General features: G+C 42.3%; 1 protein-coding gene across 1 annotated transcript; it reads left to right on the top strand.

Annotated features, from left to right (window-relative positions):
• The first annotated feature begins 480 nt into the window (after positions 1 to 480).
• Positions 481 to 15898, top strand: ERLIN2 (ER lipid raft associated 2). The gene is made up of 12 exons (XM_006896647.1): positions 481 to 587; positions 1701 to 1822; positions 3219 to 3300; positions 4575 to 4621; positions 6169 to 6230; positions 6388 to 6513; positions 8892 to 8965; positions 10227 to 10285; positions 10840 to 10931; positions 11713 to 11802; positions 14194 to 14273; positions 15183 to 15898. Exons 2-12 carry the CDS (start codon positions 1716 to 1718, stop codon positions 15381 to 15383), a joined length of 1020 nt encoding a protein of 339 aa, XP_006896709.1. The 5' UTR covers positions 481 to 587; positions 1701 to 1715; the 3' UTR covers positions 15384 to 15898.
• The last annotated feature ends 1569 nt before the right edge of the window (positions 15899 to 17467 follow it).

The raw sequence follows: 17467 nt of genomic DNA, 5'->3' as shown, positions 1-17467 counted from the left end.
GATTACATGAAAGTCAATACAACTTGTAAAAAAGAGGGGAAAATGTTTTGGGTTTGGGTTTTGTTGTGTTGTTGGTTTTTAAATAACGGGAAAAGAGGCAAGAGCAAAGTGCTAGAGCTGTTGAAATTGCCTAGGAACTTGGGGGGTACGGCGAATAGGTCCCAATCCACTAAAGTGTGCTTGTCATCTGAGGAAGAGTCACCCTTGGTCTCAACCCTAGCGCCGGCCCGATCAGCACCTGTGGTGTCCCCTGTCCTCCCACAGGCTCACTAACGAAGAGCTCCTCACCCTCCTCCCCGCCGGCCACCCCCTCCTAGACCCACCCCATCCTAGATCCACCCCTGGAACGGCCTGGGCCGTGTCGCGGGCGCTCCCTGGTGGCCACTGGCAGACACTGACTATCTGGAGTCTGAGGGGCGGAGCGGGGGAATCAAACTAGAGGTAACGTGGCGTGTTCTTGTCGCGTGAACTGATGGCGTCATCAACGCGACAAACCCGGAAGGAAGTATCAGGCTGAGGGGTGTGGCGGTTTTCTGCGGTTGCACGGGGCTTTCGGACGAGTACGGAGCGCCTGGAGGGACAACCGGGTACGCCGCCCCCGCCCCGTCTAAGTGCGAACTGAGCCTAGTGGTGTCTCCTACTCTGAGCTCCTCCGCGATTCCTCGGGGCCGTGGCCCCAGCATCCTCTCCTTTAGCAAGCTCACTGCTGAAGCAAGGGAAAAAAATAACCCACAATCTGTTTCCGTCCTGTCACCTCCCCGCCTGCCTCTTGGAGGGACAGAACAGAGGCACGTGGCGCCTCGACCCGACCCAGAATTCTAGGGGCGTGAGGTGTGTGGGGCAAGTGGCCTCGGGGAGGAAAGGCATTTGCAGAAAGGACGTAGCTGCAAATGTGCAGCTGGGACTATCACGGTAAAATAAGCCCCTTGCCGATCGTATTGCTCTCGAATTATGTTACAGGTCATTCAATGTTCAGGAAACGAGCCACTAGATGCCATCTCTTTCCCTTCTTCGTGCTTAAATATAAATGCACCCAGCAGCTGACGGTCTCTTTTCTCCACTAACGAGTGTAGGTAGTGTAACAAGTGTAGGGGTTTAATCAGATGCAAAGTGCCTGCCAGGTATGTAGAGGAAGGAGTGTGGTTTCCGCCCATTAAGGCCAAAGGAATGACTGGAAAAGTGGAAAGGCCAGAGAAGCCTACCTGCTCACATGCTGTCTCACGCCAACATCTGAAAGGATTAAATAATGGTTGTCTTTCAAATGGAAGGCAATTAGGGTTGAAGGACGCTAACCAGAATTACATAGCTACAACTGCCTGTCACTTGACATCCTCTAATTTCGTCCTGCATGCAGCAGCTGCCTCTTCCCCTTTTCTAGCATGGGTGGCTCCGTTTACAGCACATTGGTGTTCACAGGAAGAGAAGGCAGGGTTGAACACTTCCCATTTGGCATTGGTTCTTCCTTGCTAGGCAGAATCTGGAGCCTCTTCAAAGAGTTGTGGAATATAATTGTGTGGTTAAGGAATGTGCGTGTGGACTGAGAATAGGATGAAGAGAGTTGTAGATCTAGCCTTGAGTTCATACAATAGACTGGGTGCGAGCCACCTACAGGGAACTCTGCTTTATGAGTTACTCTTGCAGTCATTTTTTTTCTTTTTCCTGCTTGTTGGGCCATACACATTTTTCCATCTTTTCCCTAGGATTGAAGTGCCGAGATGGCTCAACTGGGAGCAGTTGTGGCCGTGGCTGCCAGTTTCTTGTGTGCATCTCTCTTCTCTGCTGTGCACAAGATAGAAGAGGGGCATATTGGGGTGTATTACAGGTAAGGAGAGGCAGGTAGAAGTTTGTACTTCCTGTCAAATGGTTTCTTTTTTCTAGTCACTGGCAGGCAGATTCGGCAACTTTTAAATATTTCATTGAAGAAGGGAGTATTTTGAATTGAGCTTTTGTGTCATGGTTATGAGTGTGTGTGTGTGTGTGTGTGTGTGTGTGACTCTTTCATATTCTAAGATGACGCAGTGTGGACAGTAATTCCTAAAGGAGACCAATGCATCTTGCAGACTATCCCTTATATATTGCAGACCATCTCTTACACCTTGCAGACCATCCCTTATATAGTTTTCTCTTGTATCCCTCTGGAATTCTTTACTCCATGTGAAATTACTTCCACGAAGGCCAATTGAGCCCCAATTCTTTATGGAAACCTGAAAGGATATTCTATTCTGCGTTTGGGACTACTCTTTAACATTTCTGGAAAAATGAAGGAACCTGCCGGTTGCTTAATACCAATCCAGATAAGTCCCAGGATGATTGTCCTTATAAGAAAGGAGTCCCTTATTTTCTTTTTTGTCTTATGACTCTTAAAAGGATAGAACAAGTAAAATGTATATGGCTTCATAGAGTAAAAGCAAAGGAAGTCGTAAATCAGGGATGGTTTTTCTCTTGGTAAGCTTCATAACCAGGTTGGTTTTGCTTTTTTAAGTTTTTATGAAGGAGTGGGGGGTTTTTTCCTTTATTTTTAAAGCAAATTTATTAAGAAATACAATCAAACCCAGTAAAATGTTCCCTGACACAGCGTGACAACAGCTACTTACTGAACCTGAGATAATATTGCTTATACCTTGTAATGCTTATTTCTTGATTGCCAACAGCATGTCCTAAAAGTCTACTTGTTTTTCCCGTCCATATGCTAAAAAAAGCAAAAAGTTTTTAATTTTTTAATCATTTACATACAATTTGATTAGAAAAGTTACTTTGCTGCCCTCTCAGAAAAGAAAAAACAAACACCAAATCCTTAAAGTAATTCTTTAGTTTTTCATGCCACTGGCTTCCAGCATTAGTACAGTTAATTAACAATTACATTACTGGATTTAACTGTTCTAATGAGTTGCCAGAAGCTCAGTGAGTATGACAAAGTAAATTGGACTTCCTCTCTTAGCACAGTATAGCCAGATTCTTCCATCTTTATTGAACTTAGCCTATGGGCCTGTTTTCTCCTTACAAAGACATAAATCATGATTTTATCTTTTACCATCAGGCTTCATAGAGTATTAGGGTAGTGCTGAGAGAAAGAAAGAGATTTGTGCATATGGCTCTGGCGCATCACTATATATTAAGTGTTTATGGACTGCAGAGATAGTCCAAATGCTATTGATTGCTTAAGTATCTACAAGAACCCGCTTGCTAACTAAACCCTTCACCCTCTTCCTCTTCTGCAGAGGCGGTGCGCTGCTGACGTCTACCAGTGGCCCTGGTTTCCATCTTATGCTCCCTTTCATCACATCATATAAGTCTGTGCAGGTATACTTGGCTTATATAGTGTGCTTGGATGACTATGGATTTGAAGTCCTCGCTCATGATTGATAGAAAATTATTAAGCTATTGAGTGAATGCAATACCTTTTTCAGGTAATTCTTTTTAAAGATAAGGGCTTTTAAAAGTATTATTATTTTCATAATTAATAAATTTACTCTGGTGCTCTACTTAATTGTTGAAGTAGCTCAAATAGGGACATTGCCTTGAGCTGTCCACCCCAGGTAGGAATTAATGCTTTGTGTCAAGAAAGGCAAGGAGGAACATTTTCTGAATTGTGGGAGGAAAACTCTCAGTGCAAGAAGGGTATTTTTAATCTCAGGCTGTCATAAAAAAGTGAAAATGTAGCATGGTAGTTGTGCTGGGTTTTATTTTTCGGTTCAAAGGTATAAATATTATTTTTGTAAGATGTGGGGAGTTGAATTTGGTGAGGGAAAGTGCCATCTAAAATAGGAGCAGAGTTAGTTATGACAAATCTGAAGCCTGGCTAAGTTAGACTGGCCATTTTTAAAAATCGTTCCCGAGTGTTCAACCAAAAGGAATCTGATTTAGAGAATGGCTTTTAAATTGACCCAGGAAAATAACCCTAGGATAGCTCATCAGCACTTTCTCTGTAGGTTTCCTCTGCTATTTATTGTGCTTTGCAGTTTTCACATAGGAGCCCTGCTGTCTCAAAGGTTAAGAGCTTAACTGCTGACCTTGAGTTTGGCAGTCCGAACTCATCCAGTGACCACTGCGAGAAAGACTTGTGATCTGCTTCCATAAAGATTATAGCCAAGAAAAGCCTGTGCAGAGTTCTTCTCTGTCATGTGGGGTTACTGTGAGTTGGCATCGATTCTACAGCACCCAACAGCACTTCTCAAAGTGCTTTCGTGTACATTATCTGATCTGAGTCTTAAATAACCCTGCAAATGGATTAGCAAGTATTACGTGCCGAGGCTGGCTAAATAACAAGAGCTGCTGTTTCATGACTGGTAAATAAGTGAGGTAAACACAGGTCTTAGGATTTCTAGTTCAGAGTCTTTTTTTCTTAACCGTTATTACTGAGCTTATTTGCTTAATGGTTTGCTTACATTAAAGTCAGGCTACCTCTCATTGGTTTAGTCTCATAGTTGGTGAAGGAGACCATAGGGAGTGTTGATATGAACAAAAGCAAAGCCCAACCCAAATAAGTATACAAGTAGAAGGCCATTTGGGAATTCTGAAAGCTAAATTCTTGTTCCTTCCTGGCTTATAGTGTTTTATGTCTTCTCTACTTCCAGACCACACTCCAGACAGATGAGGTGAAGAATGTACCTTGTGGGACTAGGTAAGGCACCAAGATTAAGCTGTTAAGTCCAAATAAGTAAGAAGTATTTGGCTGGCTGCAATGAGAGACAATGTACAAGGGACATGAGTTTTATAAAATTATTTCCTGTCCCCTACCTCCATAGATCATGATTTGACTAAGTGGTGGAGTGCATCAGAGAAAAAGAAAGAAGGCTTTGAATGCAATATAGCAAGTCTGCTATCACTGTGTGGGTAGTAAAGATCCATTAAAGGTTTTAAGCAGAGAAATAACATGATAAAGTAATGCTTTAGCAAGATAACTTTAGCATAGCTAACTACATAGAATGCCTTTAAGGTCAGGGAAGGCCATAACAGCCGGAAATCTGAAGAGGACACTTCTGAAAGGATCCAGCTGAAGACTGAAGACTGTAACCTGGGATGCAACAACAGGGTAAATGGTGCCACAAGGAAACACTCAGGCACTCCCAGAATTGGGTCATCCTACAAGATAACTAGCCTGATTTCTTCACAAAGCCATTTTAATGAACATCAGAGACCATTTTTCTTTTAGAAACTTCTAAAACTGTATTTAATAAGCTAGATTTGTATTGGCACAAGATCTAAAAGACCTAAAATAAATGCAATAGTGAACTTGATAAAAATCTAGCTCAGAAAAAGATGTTACAGGGAAAATCTGGAGAAATTTGATGGACTGTTAGATTATGTTAATGAATTATTCTTTGTTTTCTTATATTTGAAAATAGTATTATGCCATTGTTCTTAAGTGGTGCTTACTAAACTATCATGTGAAAAACATCAGAGCTGTACCTATTTTTAAATGTTCCACATAAAAGAAAGAAGAATAATTAATAGGGACAAATAATAACAATTGTTAAATTTAGGTGTTGGTGCATGGATGCTTTGCTATTATTAAACTTTTATATAGACTTTGTGTGTGTGTATGTGTGTGTAGTGAAAGCTTGGTTGAATGTATGGTATTAAGAACAAAGTGAAAAGGGGAGATCTGGTGGCCTAGTGGCAAGGACCTGCAACTACAATCCCAGAGGCGCATGGTTCAAATCCACCAGTTGCTCTGCCGGGGAAGGAGGGACAATTTCCTCCTGGGACAATTTCCTCCTGTACCACTCAGATCTGATTTGACGGTACACTCACACAAAAACCAAAAACAAGAACAAAGTGAAAAACATTGACTGTGAAATTACACAGTGGCTTTAAGTTTGGACAAATACTTGGTCTTCTACAGTTTTGGTTTTTGTTCTCCTCTTGCAGTAGTTTTCGATGAAAAGGCATTGGTTATTAAACAATATATTTCTCTTCTAATTGGCACACCACAAATAATCACTTTTTTCTTCCTGGAGATATTTTCAGTTCTGATTTCTCCAGAGGTCCTTTTCTCCATATGAGCTCTGAATAGCTCTTACTTGGAAATTTGAGTTGCCTTCTAACCTCCCATGAACTCATCTCCTTTTCTGCCAAGTCACACATCTGATGCCTTTATCTTAGGAAACTTCACTATAGTCCAGAGCCTATTCGTAACTTTTTCGTTGTCCATTCTCTGTCCAATAGTGGTGGTGTGATGATCTACTTTGACAGAATTGAGGTGGTAAACTTCCTGGTCCCAAATGCAGGTAAATTGTCACAGTTTGTCATCCTTCTTCTTACTTTGTGTAGCATGCCCGTCTGTCTGTCACAGCACCCCTCAAGACTAAACTGCTCTGTCCAGGAAAGTTTTGAGTCTTGCCTTTTGTTTTGAGACTTGCTCTGAAGTCTTCCTTCCTTGCACAGTGTACGATATAGTGAAGAACTACACTGCTGACTATGACAAGGCCCTCATCTTCAATAAGATTCACCACGAGCTGAACCAGTTCTGCAGCGTACATACACTTCAGGAGGTCTACATCGAGTTGTTTGGTAAGAAAGTTTTTTCTGCCCATGCTATGCTTTGTAGCCCTAATCCTCCTGTTTATTTCTGCTGTAGGTTAGGAGCATCGTTGGAGTGTGGTTACTTATGAACAGAGATCCTGTGCCCAGGCACTGGTCACAAAGGAAATGCCTAGAAAATGTTAATGACCTTAGAAGAAGATGCATTAGAGTAATTGAGCTTTGGGTACTGGGATGACAGTAGAATAGAGTACTTGCCTCTGCTGGAATCAGGACTGGGTGGAAATGTGTTCCCACAGTTTCTAAATATCATTCTGTAATGAAGATTAGCTTTCAAAGAACCTTAGGGATTATCCAGCCCAACATCCTCATTTTACGATAAGCTATTGTAGGCACTAAGAGAAAGGATGATTTTCCTGATTCACATAGCTAGTTGATAGCAGAGCTAACACTAGACTTTCTCTTTCCTGGCTCTCTCTTCATTATTCTTTGCGCCGCAACATGCTGAATTAAGAACACCCAGAGATGATTGATGGTATTGCTGTGGGTTACGTTTAATCCCCAAACTGAGACGAGAACCATAACTTTAATGATTCTATTTTTTTACTACCATCATTGTTCTGTAGGATAAATAGGAAATGTTAGAAGTAAAAAGGATCCCCAGCTTAAGATGTATTTTGTCAAAATATATGCACCTTTGATTCAGCACCTTAAGGAAATACATCAGTAACTCTCAGCTCCTATGTATTAAATTGTTCTGTTTCAAGTTGCTAGTAGGGATTTTCCACCACTGCTCGGCCACTTAGTTGTACTATGGTGGCTTGCTTGTAGCTGTGATACTGAAAGCTGTGCCACCAGTATTTCACATACCAGCAGGATCATTAAGGGTGCTCATTTTTCAGAGGAGAGTCCAGGCTCAAAGCAGACTAGGAAGCTGTCCTAGTCTTCTTTATTAGGACTGGATGATGATGATGTTTCTCAAGAATCATAAAAATTACTCAGAAAACAGTACTTTTGATAAAAAATAAAAGAAGGACTCATTGACATCACCAGTGAGCTTATGTAAGGAGCCTTTTGCATTGTGTTTAAGAGTTGGGGAAGTAATCAGAGTCCAGTCTGTAGAAGATTAGAAGCCCTTGCTTATTGAAATGATGGCTGAAGAAAGTAACTCTAAATTCATTGCCACTGAGTCAGGATTGACTGATAGCTGACTGTCCTTGGGTTTCTGAAGCTGTAAACCACAAAGGAAGAGATTGCCTTTGTTTCTCGTGAGGAGCTGCTGGTAGGTTCAAACCACCAGAGTGATGCCTGACAGCACAACTCCCTACAGTCTATCCTACCAGAGCTCCTTTTGAAGAAAAGTACTGTTTAAAAATCCTGACAATCAAAGGATAATAATGAAATAAGTTCATTGTTTAACTTAGTGAAATTGAGCACATCACTCAACCTCTGAGAACCTCGGTTTTGGCATCTATTAAAGGATGAAGTTGCTGTTCATCAGAGGCTCCTATTTGGATGTAATCACCACTTAAATTTGATGGCAGCTGACAAGAAGAGAGGTGATTCCATTTCGAAATCCCTGCTTAGTTGCACTGAGCCTTTCTCCATCTCCTTCTGGAATATAATTAAGGATCTTTTGAGCAGGGACGGAAGCTATAAAATGACTGAGAAGGACCAGGCCAAAGAAGGCAGCTTGGAATCTGTGCTGCAGGATCACAGTTAGAGGCAGAAGGACAACCAGCTCAGCTGTCCCTACACTTGTCTGAAACAACCTGCATGTGAATTCCAGGCAAAGAAATCAGGACCAAAACAAATAACACATCAAAAGAGTTGGGCTTGCTTCCAGAGCTGTAAATTTAATTTTCTCCTTGTGTTGCTTGATGGAGTTCCTAATGGAAACAATCTTCCTTGAGGCTCTCAACATCAGAGTCTGTTTTTCTTTTAGAAGCTTCTAAAATTACTAGATTTAATGTGCTCAGCTTTTACAAAATACCTAGCATAGCTATTCTACCTTCTATGAAAACTGTCAGCTTTCCTTCTCTTTGGCTGCTGTCGTCTGGAGAGAAGCTGCTGCTTCCCTCTGGAAATGTACTAGAAGCGTTTGTTCTTTTTTTTTTAAGCTCATTTCCCATATAGAGCAAGATTGATATTAGCCTGGGTTAGACAGGGGTGATTTTATCTTAAGATCAAAAAAAAAGGATATTACATCTAACTTACATACAGAAAGACTGCTTAGCCTTGCTAAGCCATTTATGACTTCCTGGTCTTTGGTAAGCACACTACCTTGGGAAGACCTTTTACCTGTAGGTCTTCGTGAACTGGTGTTTTAGCTTGTGCTTTGCCATCATGCTTCCCTCCATTCTGTCTAGAAAGTGTAACTAATTTACCTGTCTCCTTCTTGATTCCAGACCAGATTGATGAAAACCTCAAACTGGCTTTGCAACAGGACCTAACCTCCATGGCTCCTGGGCTTGTCATCCAAGTAAGATTGCCCCCTTTGGATCATCGTCTGATGAAATTGAATCCCCAACCCTTTTCATTTTTATTTGAGTAACAATTGACAAAGCAAATTACAATATTCCAGTAGTCACAGTGTAACTGCACTCTTCCCTCTTTTTCCTTGTGGTTCTCATTTCCATCTATCCACCCTGTCCCCGTCTACCTCCTGAACTTTATTCTTGGGAAAAACACCACTCTTTTGAATAATATGTGTGATGGATTATACTAAGGAGTCGGGGTGCCTGTCTGGTGTTACTCACCATGTAACCCTCTCTTTTGTTTGGATGAAAGTTGAGCTACAGGAGTGAGTTCTATTACCTGTTCAAAGGGTGACTAAGTGCGATAGTCTTGGGGGTTCCATCAGTCTCTGTCAGACCCATAATAAACCCAGCCATTTTTATGTTTTTTCATTTTGTTCCACATTTTTGACCACTTTCCCCAGGCCCTCCACTGTGATCCTTTTTTGAGTGCTCAGCAGTGATGACTGGGCACCATCCAGTTCTGACCTCAGGGTCATGAAGGCTGAGGGTCGAGTGGTCCAATTCTCCTTTGGACTAATTGGTCCTATATATCTTTGCTTTCTTCCATTTTTGTTCCAGACATGGAAAAACCAATAATTACGCCTTAGATGACTGTTCACAAGCCTGGAAGACCCTAGTCCCTAGTCACCACTCACCAAAGTAGAATGTAGAGCATTGTCTTTGTAGGTTGTGCTTTGCCAATTGACCTTAATGTCCCCATGTTTCAAGGACCAGCAACTCATTTCCTCACAGCCTTTGGCTATGATTAAAGAGTTTATGTAACATAGCCCCCTGTTGGCTATGCTAAGTACATAGATATAGTTACATGAACCGGGGAGCTCTTGGGGGAGTTCTGGTGGTATAGTCCTTAGTGTGTTGTGTGACTAACCAAGATAGCCCACAATTTTAATCCCAGAAGCTCTAAGGGAGACAGGTGGGCAGTCTCATCCTGTGAAAATGTATAGACTTGGAAACAAGGCGGAGGGTCCCTGTGATTCAGAACCAACTTGACAATAGTGTGTTTAAGTAGATTTACAGCATATAAAACATAAAGGTAGAAATATCTGCCAGACAGACATGACTATGGTTACGGATATACTTCTTTCTTCTGAAGTTGCAGCCTCTCTCTCAACAGATGCCTTTTTCTGTGCATGAAAGTCAGGGATCAGTGGGAGCTACTTACCAACTTATCTTCTCACCGTTGTTGGTTTTGTCTTTCTCCAGGCTGTGAGGGTAACAAAGCCCAATATACCTGAAGCAATTCGCAGAAACTACGAGTTGATGTGAGTATTCTCAATTCTTCAGGTATCGCCACCACTTGCTCACATCTCCCACTTCATCCATCCCAGAATTAACAGAAGCTGTGCCAGGCTTAGAGTCCCTTCTCGAGGATATGTTCCGGCCTATTGCCCTGTAAAATAGAGCAGACACGTCAGGCCAATCACCTGGGTTCCTTAACTGTGACTGAGAACCACAAGAGAAGCCCCTTAGAGCACTGAAGCTTTAAAAAGGGCCACAGGGCCTTGTTTCTGTTTAATGGCTCATGCCAAAGGAGGAGATGGTTGCAAAGAGGATTAAGTGGACAGGCTGGAATATTTTACTAAAGTAAATTATGTTTTATTTTCCACAAATGAGCTCTTTTGGGATGAGGGAAAACCTTGTTAATGTCTACAACAGATCAACTTTTGCCTGGGACATTGAACAGTCTTCCAGTAGAGAATAAGAAATTGTAGATTGCCATTCTTCCACAGATGGGTTTGATTTCTCCAGGGAACAGTGAGGTGCCTTTGGAGCTTTTACATAGAATCCTCACAGCTGCACACTTTCTTTTTCTCAGGGAAAGCGAGAAGACAAAGCTGCTTATTGCAGCCCAGAAACAGAAGGTGGTGGAGAAGGAAGCCGAGACAGAGCGGAAGAAGGCACTTATTGGTCTGAACGTGCTTCTATGCTGAGGGCAGAAGGACTAGGGATGATGGGTAGTTGTAAACAAGGCTCATGCACTCTTAGAACACAAAGTCCCCCAAAACTTTCTTCCACATCACAGGAGAGGCTGTCTTCATACTTCAAGAAGCAAAGTTGAAAAAAAAAATAAAAGAAGCAAAGTTGACATTGTCAGAGCATAACTAGGGGTACTGAGTTCTGAGCTTCTACATATTTCTTCAATGAAAGGAATCTTATTGATCCTTAATTTATAATAATGAACAACTCCCAGGAGCTTATTGCTGCTGCTGCTGCTGCTGCTGCTCTTAGCTGTTGTTGAGTCACAACTACACTTCAGCAACCCTGTGGACAACAGATCAGAACCTTGCCCTGCACCATCCTCACACTCCCTGCCATGCCCAAGCCCATTGTTAAAGTCACTGTCAGTCTGTCCCTCAGAAACGTATTAGAGAATACACTGTGTCTTACAGTATTCCTTTGCGAGAACTCCCCTGACTTGTGGCTAGTACAGAGGTGAGGGCTTACCCCTTATCTTCCTCAGAAGTTGAATGACTCTCCTCCCCAAGGCCCGGGTATCCTGGCTTTCTGTTTTGTGGTGTGGTTCTGTGTGTATGGTATATTCCATTTCTGGCCATGTATGCTGTCACAGCTACTCTCTGAGGGCAGCGGCTCCATCTGAGCTTACCCACTTTCTCTTAGATCAAGTGAAAGGTAAATTGAGTCCAACTTTGAAAATAGCAGGGCTCTAAGTCTTTTCTCATTACTACAGAGGCAGAAAAAGTAGCTCAAGTTGCAGAAATCACTTATGGACAGAAGGTGATGGAGAAGGAGACTGAGAAGAAGATTTCCGAAATTGAAGGTAAGTGAAAGTAAAATTCATGCCTTTGTTTTTCTCTAGCCCATTTTGGGGAAATTGAGAGAGAGAGTAATTTTCTTTGCTCTTTCAGATCTGTCTGGAATGTTGGGGTTTCTTAGGAGCATCACCTTTCTTTCTGCTTAAACTTGAATTCAGAAAAAAAAATTTGGCCCACTTAGTGTCATTTTTCCACTTTAAAGAGGATTCATTCAACAGATGGTAGTTGTGCGCCATTATATCCAGGGCTTTGGCAGGTGTAAGAAAGTGGAAGCTCATCTGGTCTCTGCTTTCTTGATGGTCACAGTCCAGCCAAGGCATCAGCTCTTTAGAAGTAAGCTGAGGAGCGGGCCTCAGCGGCAATGCTCTTCCTTGTGCATCCACCGCTTTAGACGCCCTGTTGCTAACTTTTCAGTCTTAAGATCATGTAGATGGTTTGACGTGGACACCTTTCAGCATCAGCAACAATGGAACTGGAAAGAAACGTTTTCCTTGATGGCTTTTTTTTAAATACCTTTCATTCTCTACGCCTTGCCCCTAATTTTTCACCTCAGCCCCACTACCCACTCTTCACTTTATGTGGTGTCTGTGTCAAGTAATTTCCAAGACAAAATTCAGACTGTAAGACCCTGCTCCAATCTGAAAAATGTTATATCCTAGTATTATGCCTACTTTTCACTTACTGTCTCATTATGTGACAATTCAGATTACAGCTTTGAAAAACCTCTCTGGTGGCACCTCCAGTATTATGTGGAGGCCACATACAGGCCTGCAGTCAGTCCCTCTGTAGGCCACCAAACTGATAAGCTGGGTGCCATACTGATGGCCATGCCACACAGGGGATGATGGCCAGTCAGCCACAGGATTCCTTTTTCCACTCATCTTGCTCAGGCACAGAGGGCAAGGGTCCAAGAGTATGACACAAGGTGGATGGGTGGGAGGCTGGATCAGGGCCTGAAATTGCCAGGGAGGTCTGTGTAGTGAGGAGGCAGAAAGGGGGAAAGGGCAAGGTCTCATGCAGGGCTACAGCAGGTGGAGGGCAAGCAGGGTCCCCGCAAGGGCAGGTGGTAAGTAACCACTCGACCACCACTACTCTCAAGTCCAACCGGCTCTGCTATATCATGTATATCCTGAGACTCACCATGGGGTGAGGGATGAGGGTGCAGGGGAAGGGTGGAGGGAGAACACCAGGAGACACCAGCACAAAGATGGGGTTTAGCCCCTGACTGTTGATAAATGAGGAGTAAATATATTTCCTGGAGAGACACCGTGTGTGTGTGTGTGTGTGAGAGAGAGAGAGAGAGAGAGAGAGAGAGAGAGAGATACATTAAATGCCCAGCCTCACAAGAACCTGTTGACAAGTCAGTTAGGACTTCACAAATCATTAGCTCCTCATTAGAGAGATCTTAGCTGAACAACACTTTTATATATGTACATGTCACCAGGTATTAAGGCCAACTGAGTCAGTTACATGATAGCCAGGATCCCATCCAGACTCCCCACACTTAGTCTCCTTCCAGCCAGGACCATTCTCAGGGCATGCCGTAAGAACCCACCCACAGACTGATCCTTCTTCCCAGGATTTTTGCTACAGATATTGAAACTGGCCACATTCCCAAGGCATGGAAGGAAATATCACAGATGTTATTTCTCTTTGACGGAAAATGAGCCCAAGAACAGGTTTTGGGTATACTTTCTTTGCATGGTGGAAGTTTAGAAAGACTTTAAGATTTTAGACCATGGCATATATTTCTCTGTGAGAGTTTTACCAGCCTAAGTAGTGCCAAGTAGGAGTTTTTTAAAATGATTAATAAAAATGAGGAGACAGAGCAGGACTGAACTATATATGGTATCTTATTTTGTAGCTCCTGATACTGGTTTAGGGTGAATCTGCCTTGGCCCATATTTGGAGCCCTCGTTGGGCCTTTCTTACTGTGGTGATAAAACGTGAGAGACATGAGAGGTGGTAAGTTCAGGCACTGGAGATTATGATAGGGCCCTTCCTTTTTGCTTTCCAAAGCTGTTCTATAAAGAAGTAAACCCATGGAAACAGGTAGCCCTCAATGCTGTCAAAGTTTTTGTTTTGAGACTCAGTAACGGACTTGCTAATAACTAGTCTACAGCATGGGAAGATGCTTTCAAAGCACTTTTTTCATCTTGGATGATCCTTACAACACTTTGCAGAATAGAAATAAATGTTTTTGCCCTAATTGCATCAGTAAGGAAACCAAAGCACAGAGACAGAGAGAAACAGGGAGCAGCCTTCTCAAAGCCACAAAGGCAGGCAGGGGGCAACTTCCAGGGACCAGAGCACAGGGCATCTCGGAGCATCTGCACTCAGCAAACCACTCTTGTGTTGCATTTCATCCAGTTCCTTGTATTTCTTCCCCTACTCAGATGCTGCATTCCTGGCCCGGGAGAAGGCAAAGGCTGATGCTGAGTGTTACACTGCTATGAAAATAGCTGAAGCAAATAAGGTAAAGGCCAAGTCAAGCCTATTAGCAAGAAGGTGGGTTCCAGGTTTTATCAGGGCTTCAAACTAACTAAGCCCAAGTTCAGTAATGGCCAATGAAGTGATACCAAAACAGACCCAAATTTTTAGAGTGTGGGTGAATTTGAATACTAACTGGAACAAGAAAAAGTGGGTTGAAGCTGTGCTACAAATATAATCTCCCTCTTAGAAAAAACAGCATACAGCATAACAATCCAATTTCTTACCTGGTTGAGTTAAAAACACCAATGCCCAGCTCAAAGATGGTGGGCTACCTCGCCGCTTTGAACTTTGAGTGTGTATGGCTCTCCGCACTCCATGATCCAACATGACGCATAAGTCTCCTAAAAGGGCTCTATGCCACCTTCTTTAGGTCTCTTATTCCAGAGCTTTAACCCATAATTTTTTCCAGTATGCTTAGCATTCAAGATCACCTAATTTTAAAAATTCATGTCTGTTCTGCTTTTGCTTCTTTGACCATGACTGAACCAGTCCAGACTGGTTCTAAGCCCTGGTTTATATTACTTGAGAGTACACAAGGCCAGATGGCCGCCACCACCCAGAGCCTCACTATGGCCAGAACTGATGACTGCTGTGCAGGGTAGGACAGATAGAATCCCTTTTCCTTAGTAGTGCCTTGATAGAAGTTAAATTTTTGTAGTAAACATAGAAACTTCTGAAACTTGGCAACCGCAGCCTTAAAGATCTGACATTACAGTCTCTTAGAGAGTTATGCTGTTACTAATGTTAGCAGTAAGATTAGGAAAAGTAGACAGGGGCATATTTCTGTGACAGAGCCTTTCTCCATGTGAATATTGAAAGGGTACTACTCAGAGTCTGCTCAAATCTAAGTTATCTTTACCTTTCTTTTTTTATAAAAAAAAAATCAAAACAGCTGAAGCTGACCCCTGAATATCTGCAGCTGATGAAGTACAAGGCAATTGCTTCCAACAGCAAGATTTACTTTGGCAAAGACATCCCCAACATGTTTGTGGACTCTGCAGGCAACCTGGGCAAGCAGTTTGAGGGACTAGCTGACAAGCTGAGTTTTGACTTACAAGAAGAGCCCTTGGAGGCAGCCACTGAGGGAAACTGAAAATGTTTATATACAGCCTCAGATGACACTTGAAGAAACCTTTATTTTTTTTTATGATGAACCAAAATGCCCCCTCCCTCCTAAACTACCTTCTTTGACTCTCTTCAAAGTGTTTTGGTGAAAAAGAAAAAAAGGACTCAAATCAACTCCTTCCTGGTAAAAGGGAGGAGGGGGGGCAGGGAATTGATGATTTGGGATTTTATTCAGGTGAGTAGGTTGCTTCTCGTAAGATTTATAAACCATAGGTATAATCTCTGATTTCCAGGCATTAATTTTGATCCTTCAAAACTGACTGACTTAGGGATGCTGTCATTAAGAAGTGGGGAACTTGTCAGATATTGCTTCCAGGTGATATGATTTCCCTTTTATGGGAAAATGTAGTCCAGTTTTCTCATCCCTGCCTCCAAAGTGAGAGGTATCTGTGGGAGAGACTCAGCAACTGAGAAAATATGTGCTTGTTAGTTTGCTAGTGGAGCTGTGGAGAAACAACTGCAGCGAATGCTTGACTTTTTTGGTTTTTGTTTTGTCTGTACTTGTATGAGTTATTTCAGAGCTGTGCTCTCATCAGGAAGAGCTGGTGCTAGGTTTTGCAAGGTTTTCTACACACTACCCTTCTTGCCATAGGGCTTAAAGATTATGGTGGTTTCTGACTACGTTTCCAGAGTCAGTGTTTGAGCAGCCACCACCACACAATTCTTTCTGGAACCTTTTCCCTGTTCTGTGCTTGGTTTTTCCCTCTCGGTCTACTTGTGCTTCCAGTCAACATCAAGGAGACAGGAACAAAAACTAAAGTATCGTAATAGCTGCTAAAAAAGTATCATAATATCTGTTAGCCATACCGGTTTGGCAAACAGTGTACCTTGGGATCAACGTCTTTTTATTATAGATAATCTGCATTGACAAGTATATATAGTAGAGAAAGAAGGACAATCGGAGAGATTTCCTAGTTCTTTTGCCTAGGTCTCCTGCTGGGGTTTAGATTAGTCTGATATAATGATGAAAGGGGACCCTTTCTCTGAGTGATGTATGTTTTTACTCTAGGGCTTAAAATGCCACATGGATGTCAGTCTGGTTGTAAAATCTTTAGGGGCAGCTATGTGAATGCCAGTCTAAGTTTATGCCCAAGTCCCTCAGTTGGAGAGGCAACATCAAAATTATTATTAAAATGTATATTTTTCCCCTTACTACTTGGGAGAATCAGGGTAAGGGAGTGTGAATATGAAAGAAAAGTTAAAACTTCTTAAAATGTGTGCTGAAGGAAGAAGCCATGCTTACTCTTGAGTTATGTACTGCATTGTTACAGGGAGGACAATTATTTAGAGTTAATGTACAAGCATATCAGTACTGTCCAATACCAACCCTGGTTTTATTACTTTGCCTTGATATTAGCTACCCTTTGAAACTTCCTCTAGACCCTTCTCCCCAAGGTGAGTAAGGAGAACAATGTTTTCTAGCAGCATTGGTCCCATGCCCAGATTTCTGGTTTATGGGTTGACCTCTTCTCAAGCCAGAACTCAGGGGAGCTTCCTCCTAAGTAGTACTGAGTTTTACAGGAATTTGGGGATCATCCAGCAACCTAAAAAGGTACACAGACTGTTAACTCCTCTTACTGCAAATATTGTCCTCCTCAGTTCTAATTCCTGGGAATTCTGAAACCACTGTCCGTGGTCACTGAGTATACAGCAATCCAAATGTTCCTGATGTGGTCAGGAGTTCTTGTGGAAGAGACAGAAGAGAGGAGTTCTTGCTCCTAAGATAGAGGTATAGAGTGTTATAGTAAGAGAGAACTAATTTCTTACCATTTCAATGCTGTTTGTCACTTATTAAGATTAAGATAGAAGGTCTAGCACCTCTGATTTACATATTTTTCTGCTTTTCACCCTGATCCTCTTGTTTCTTGGGCCTCAGAAAAAACTATTTGCACTACAGTAGAATCAGGAGGAGAGATAGCCAATCCTTTCTTAGCAATTAGTTTTTCTCAGATTCTTAACTTGAAGGTCTTGCTAGTACTAACATCTGCACTATTTTATCCTTTGCAGTAGATACACTTTGACCACAAAGAACCTCAGTAGAACAAACTCTCC

This window comes from Elephantulus edwardii, unplaced genomic scaffold, assembly GCF_000299155.1.
Source record: "Elephantulus edwardii isolate Elephantulus edwardi_28Jun2011 unplaced genomic scaffold, EleEdw1.0 scaffold00187, whole genome shotgun sequence".
Classification (NCBI taxonomy): Eukaryota; Metazoa; Chordata; class Mammalia; order Macroscelidea; family Macroscelididae; genus Elephantulus; species Elephantulus edwardii.
Note: the sequence above shows the minus strand (reverse complement) of the source record. Positions and strands in the feature narration are given on the sequence as shown.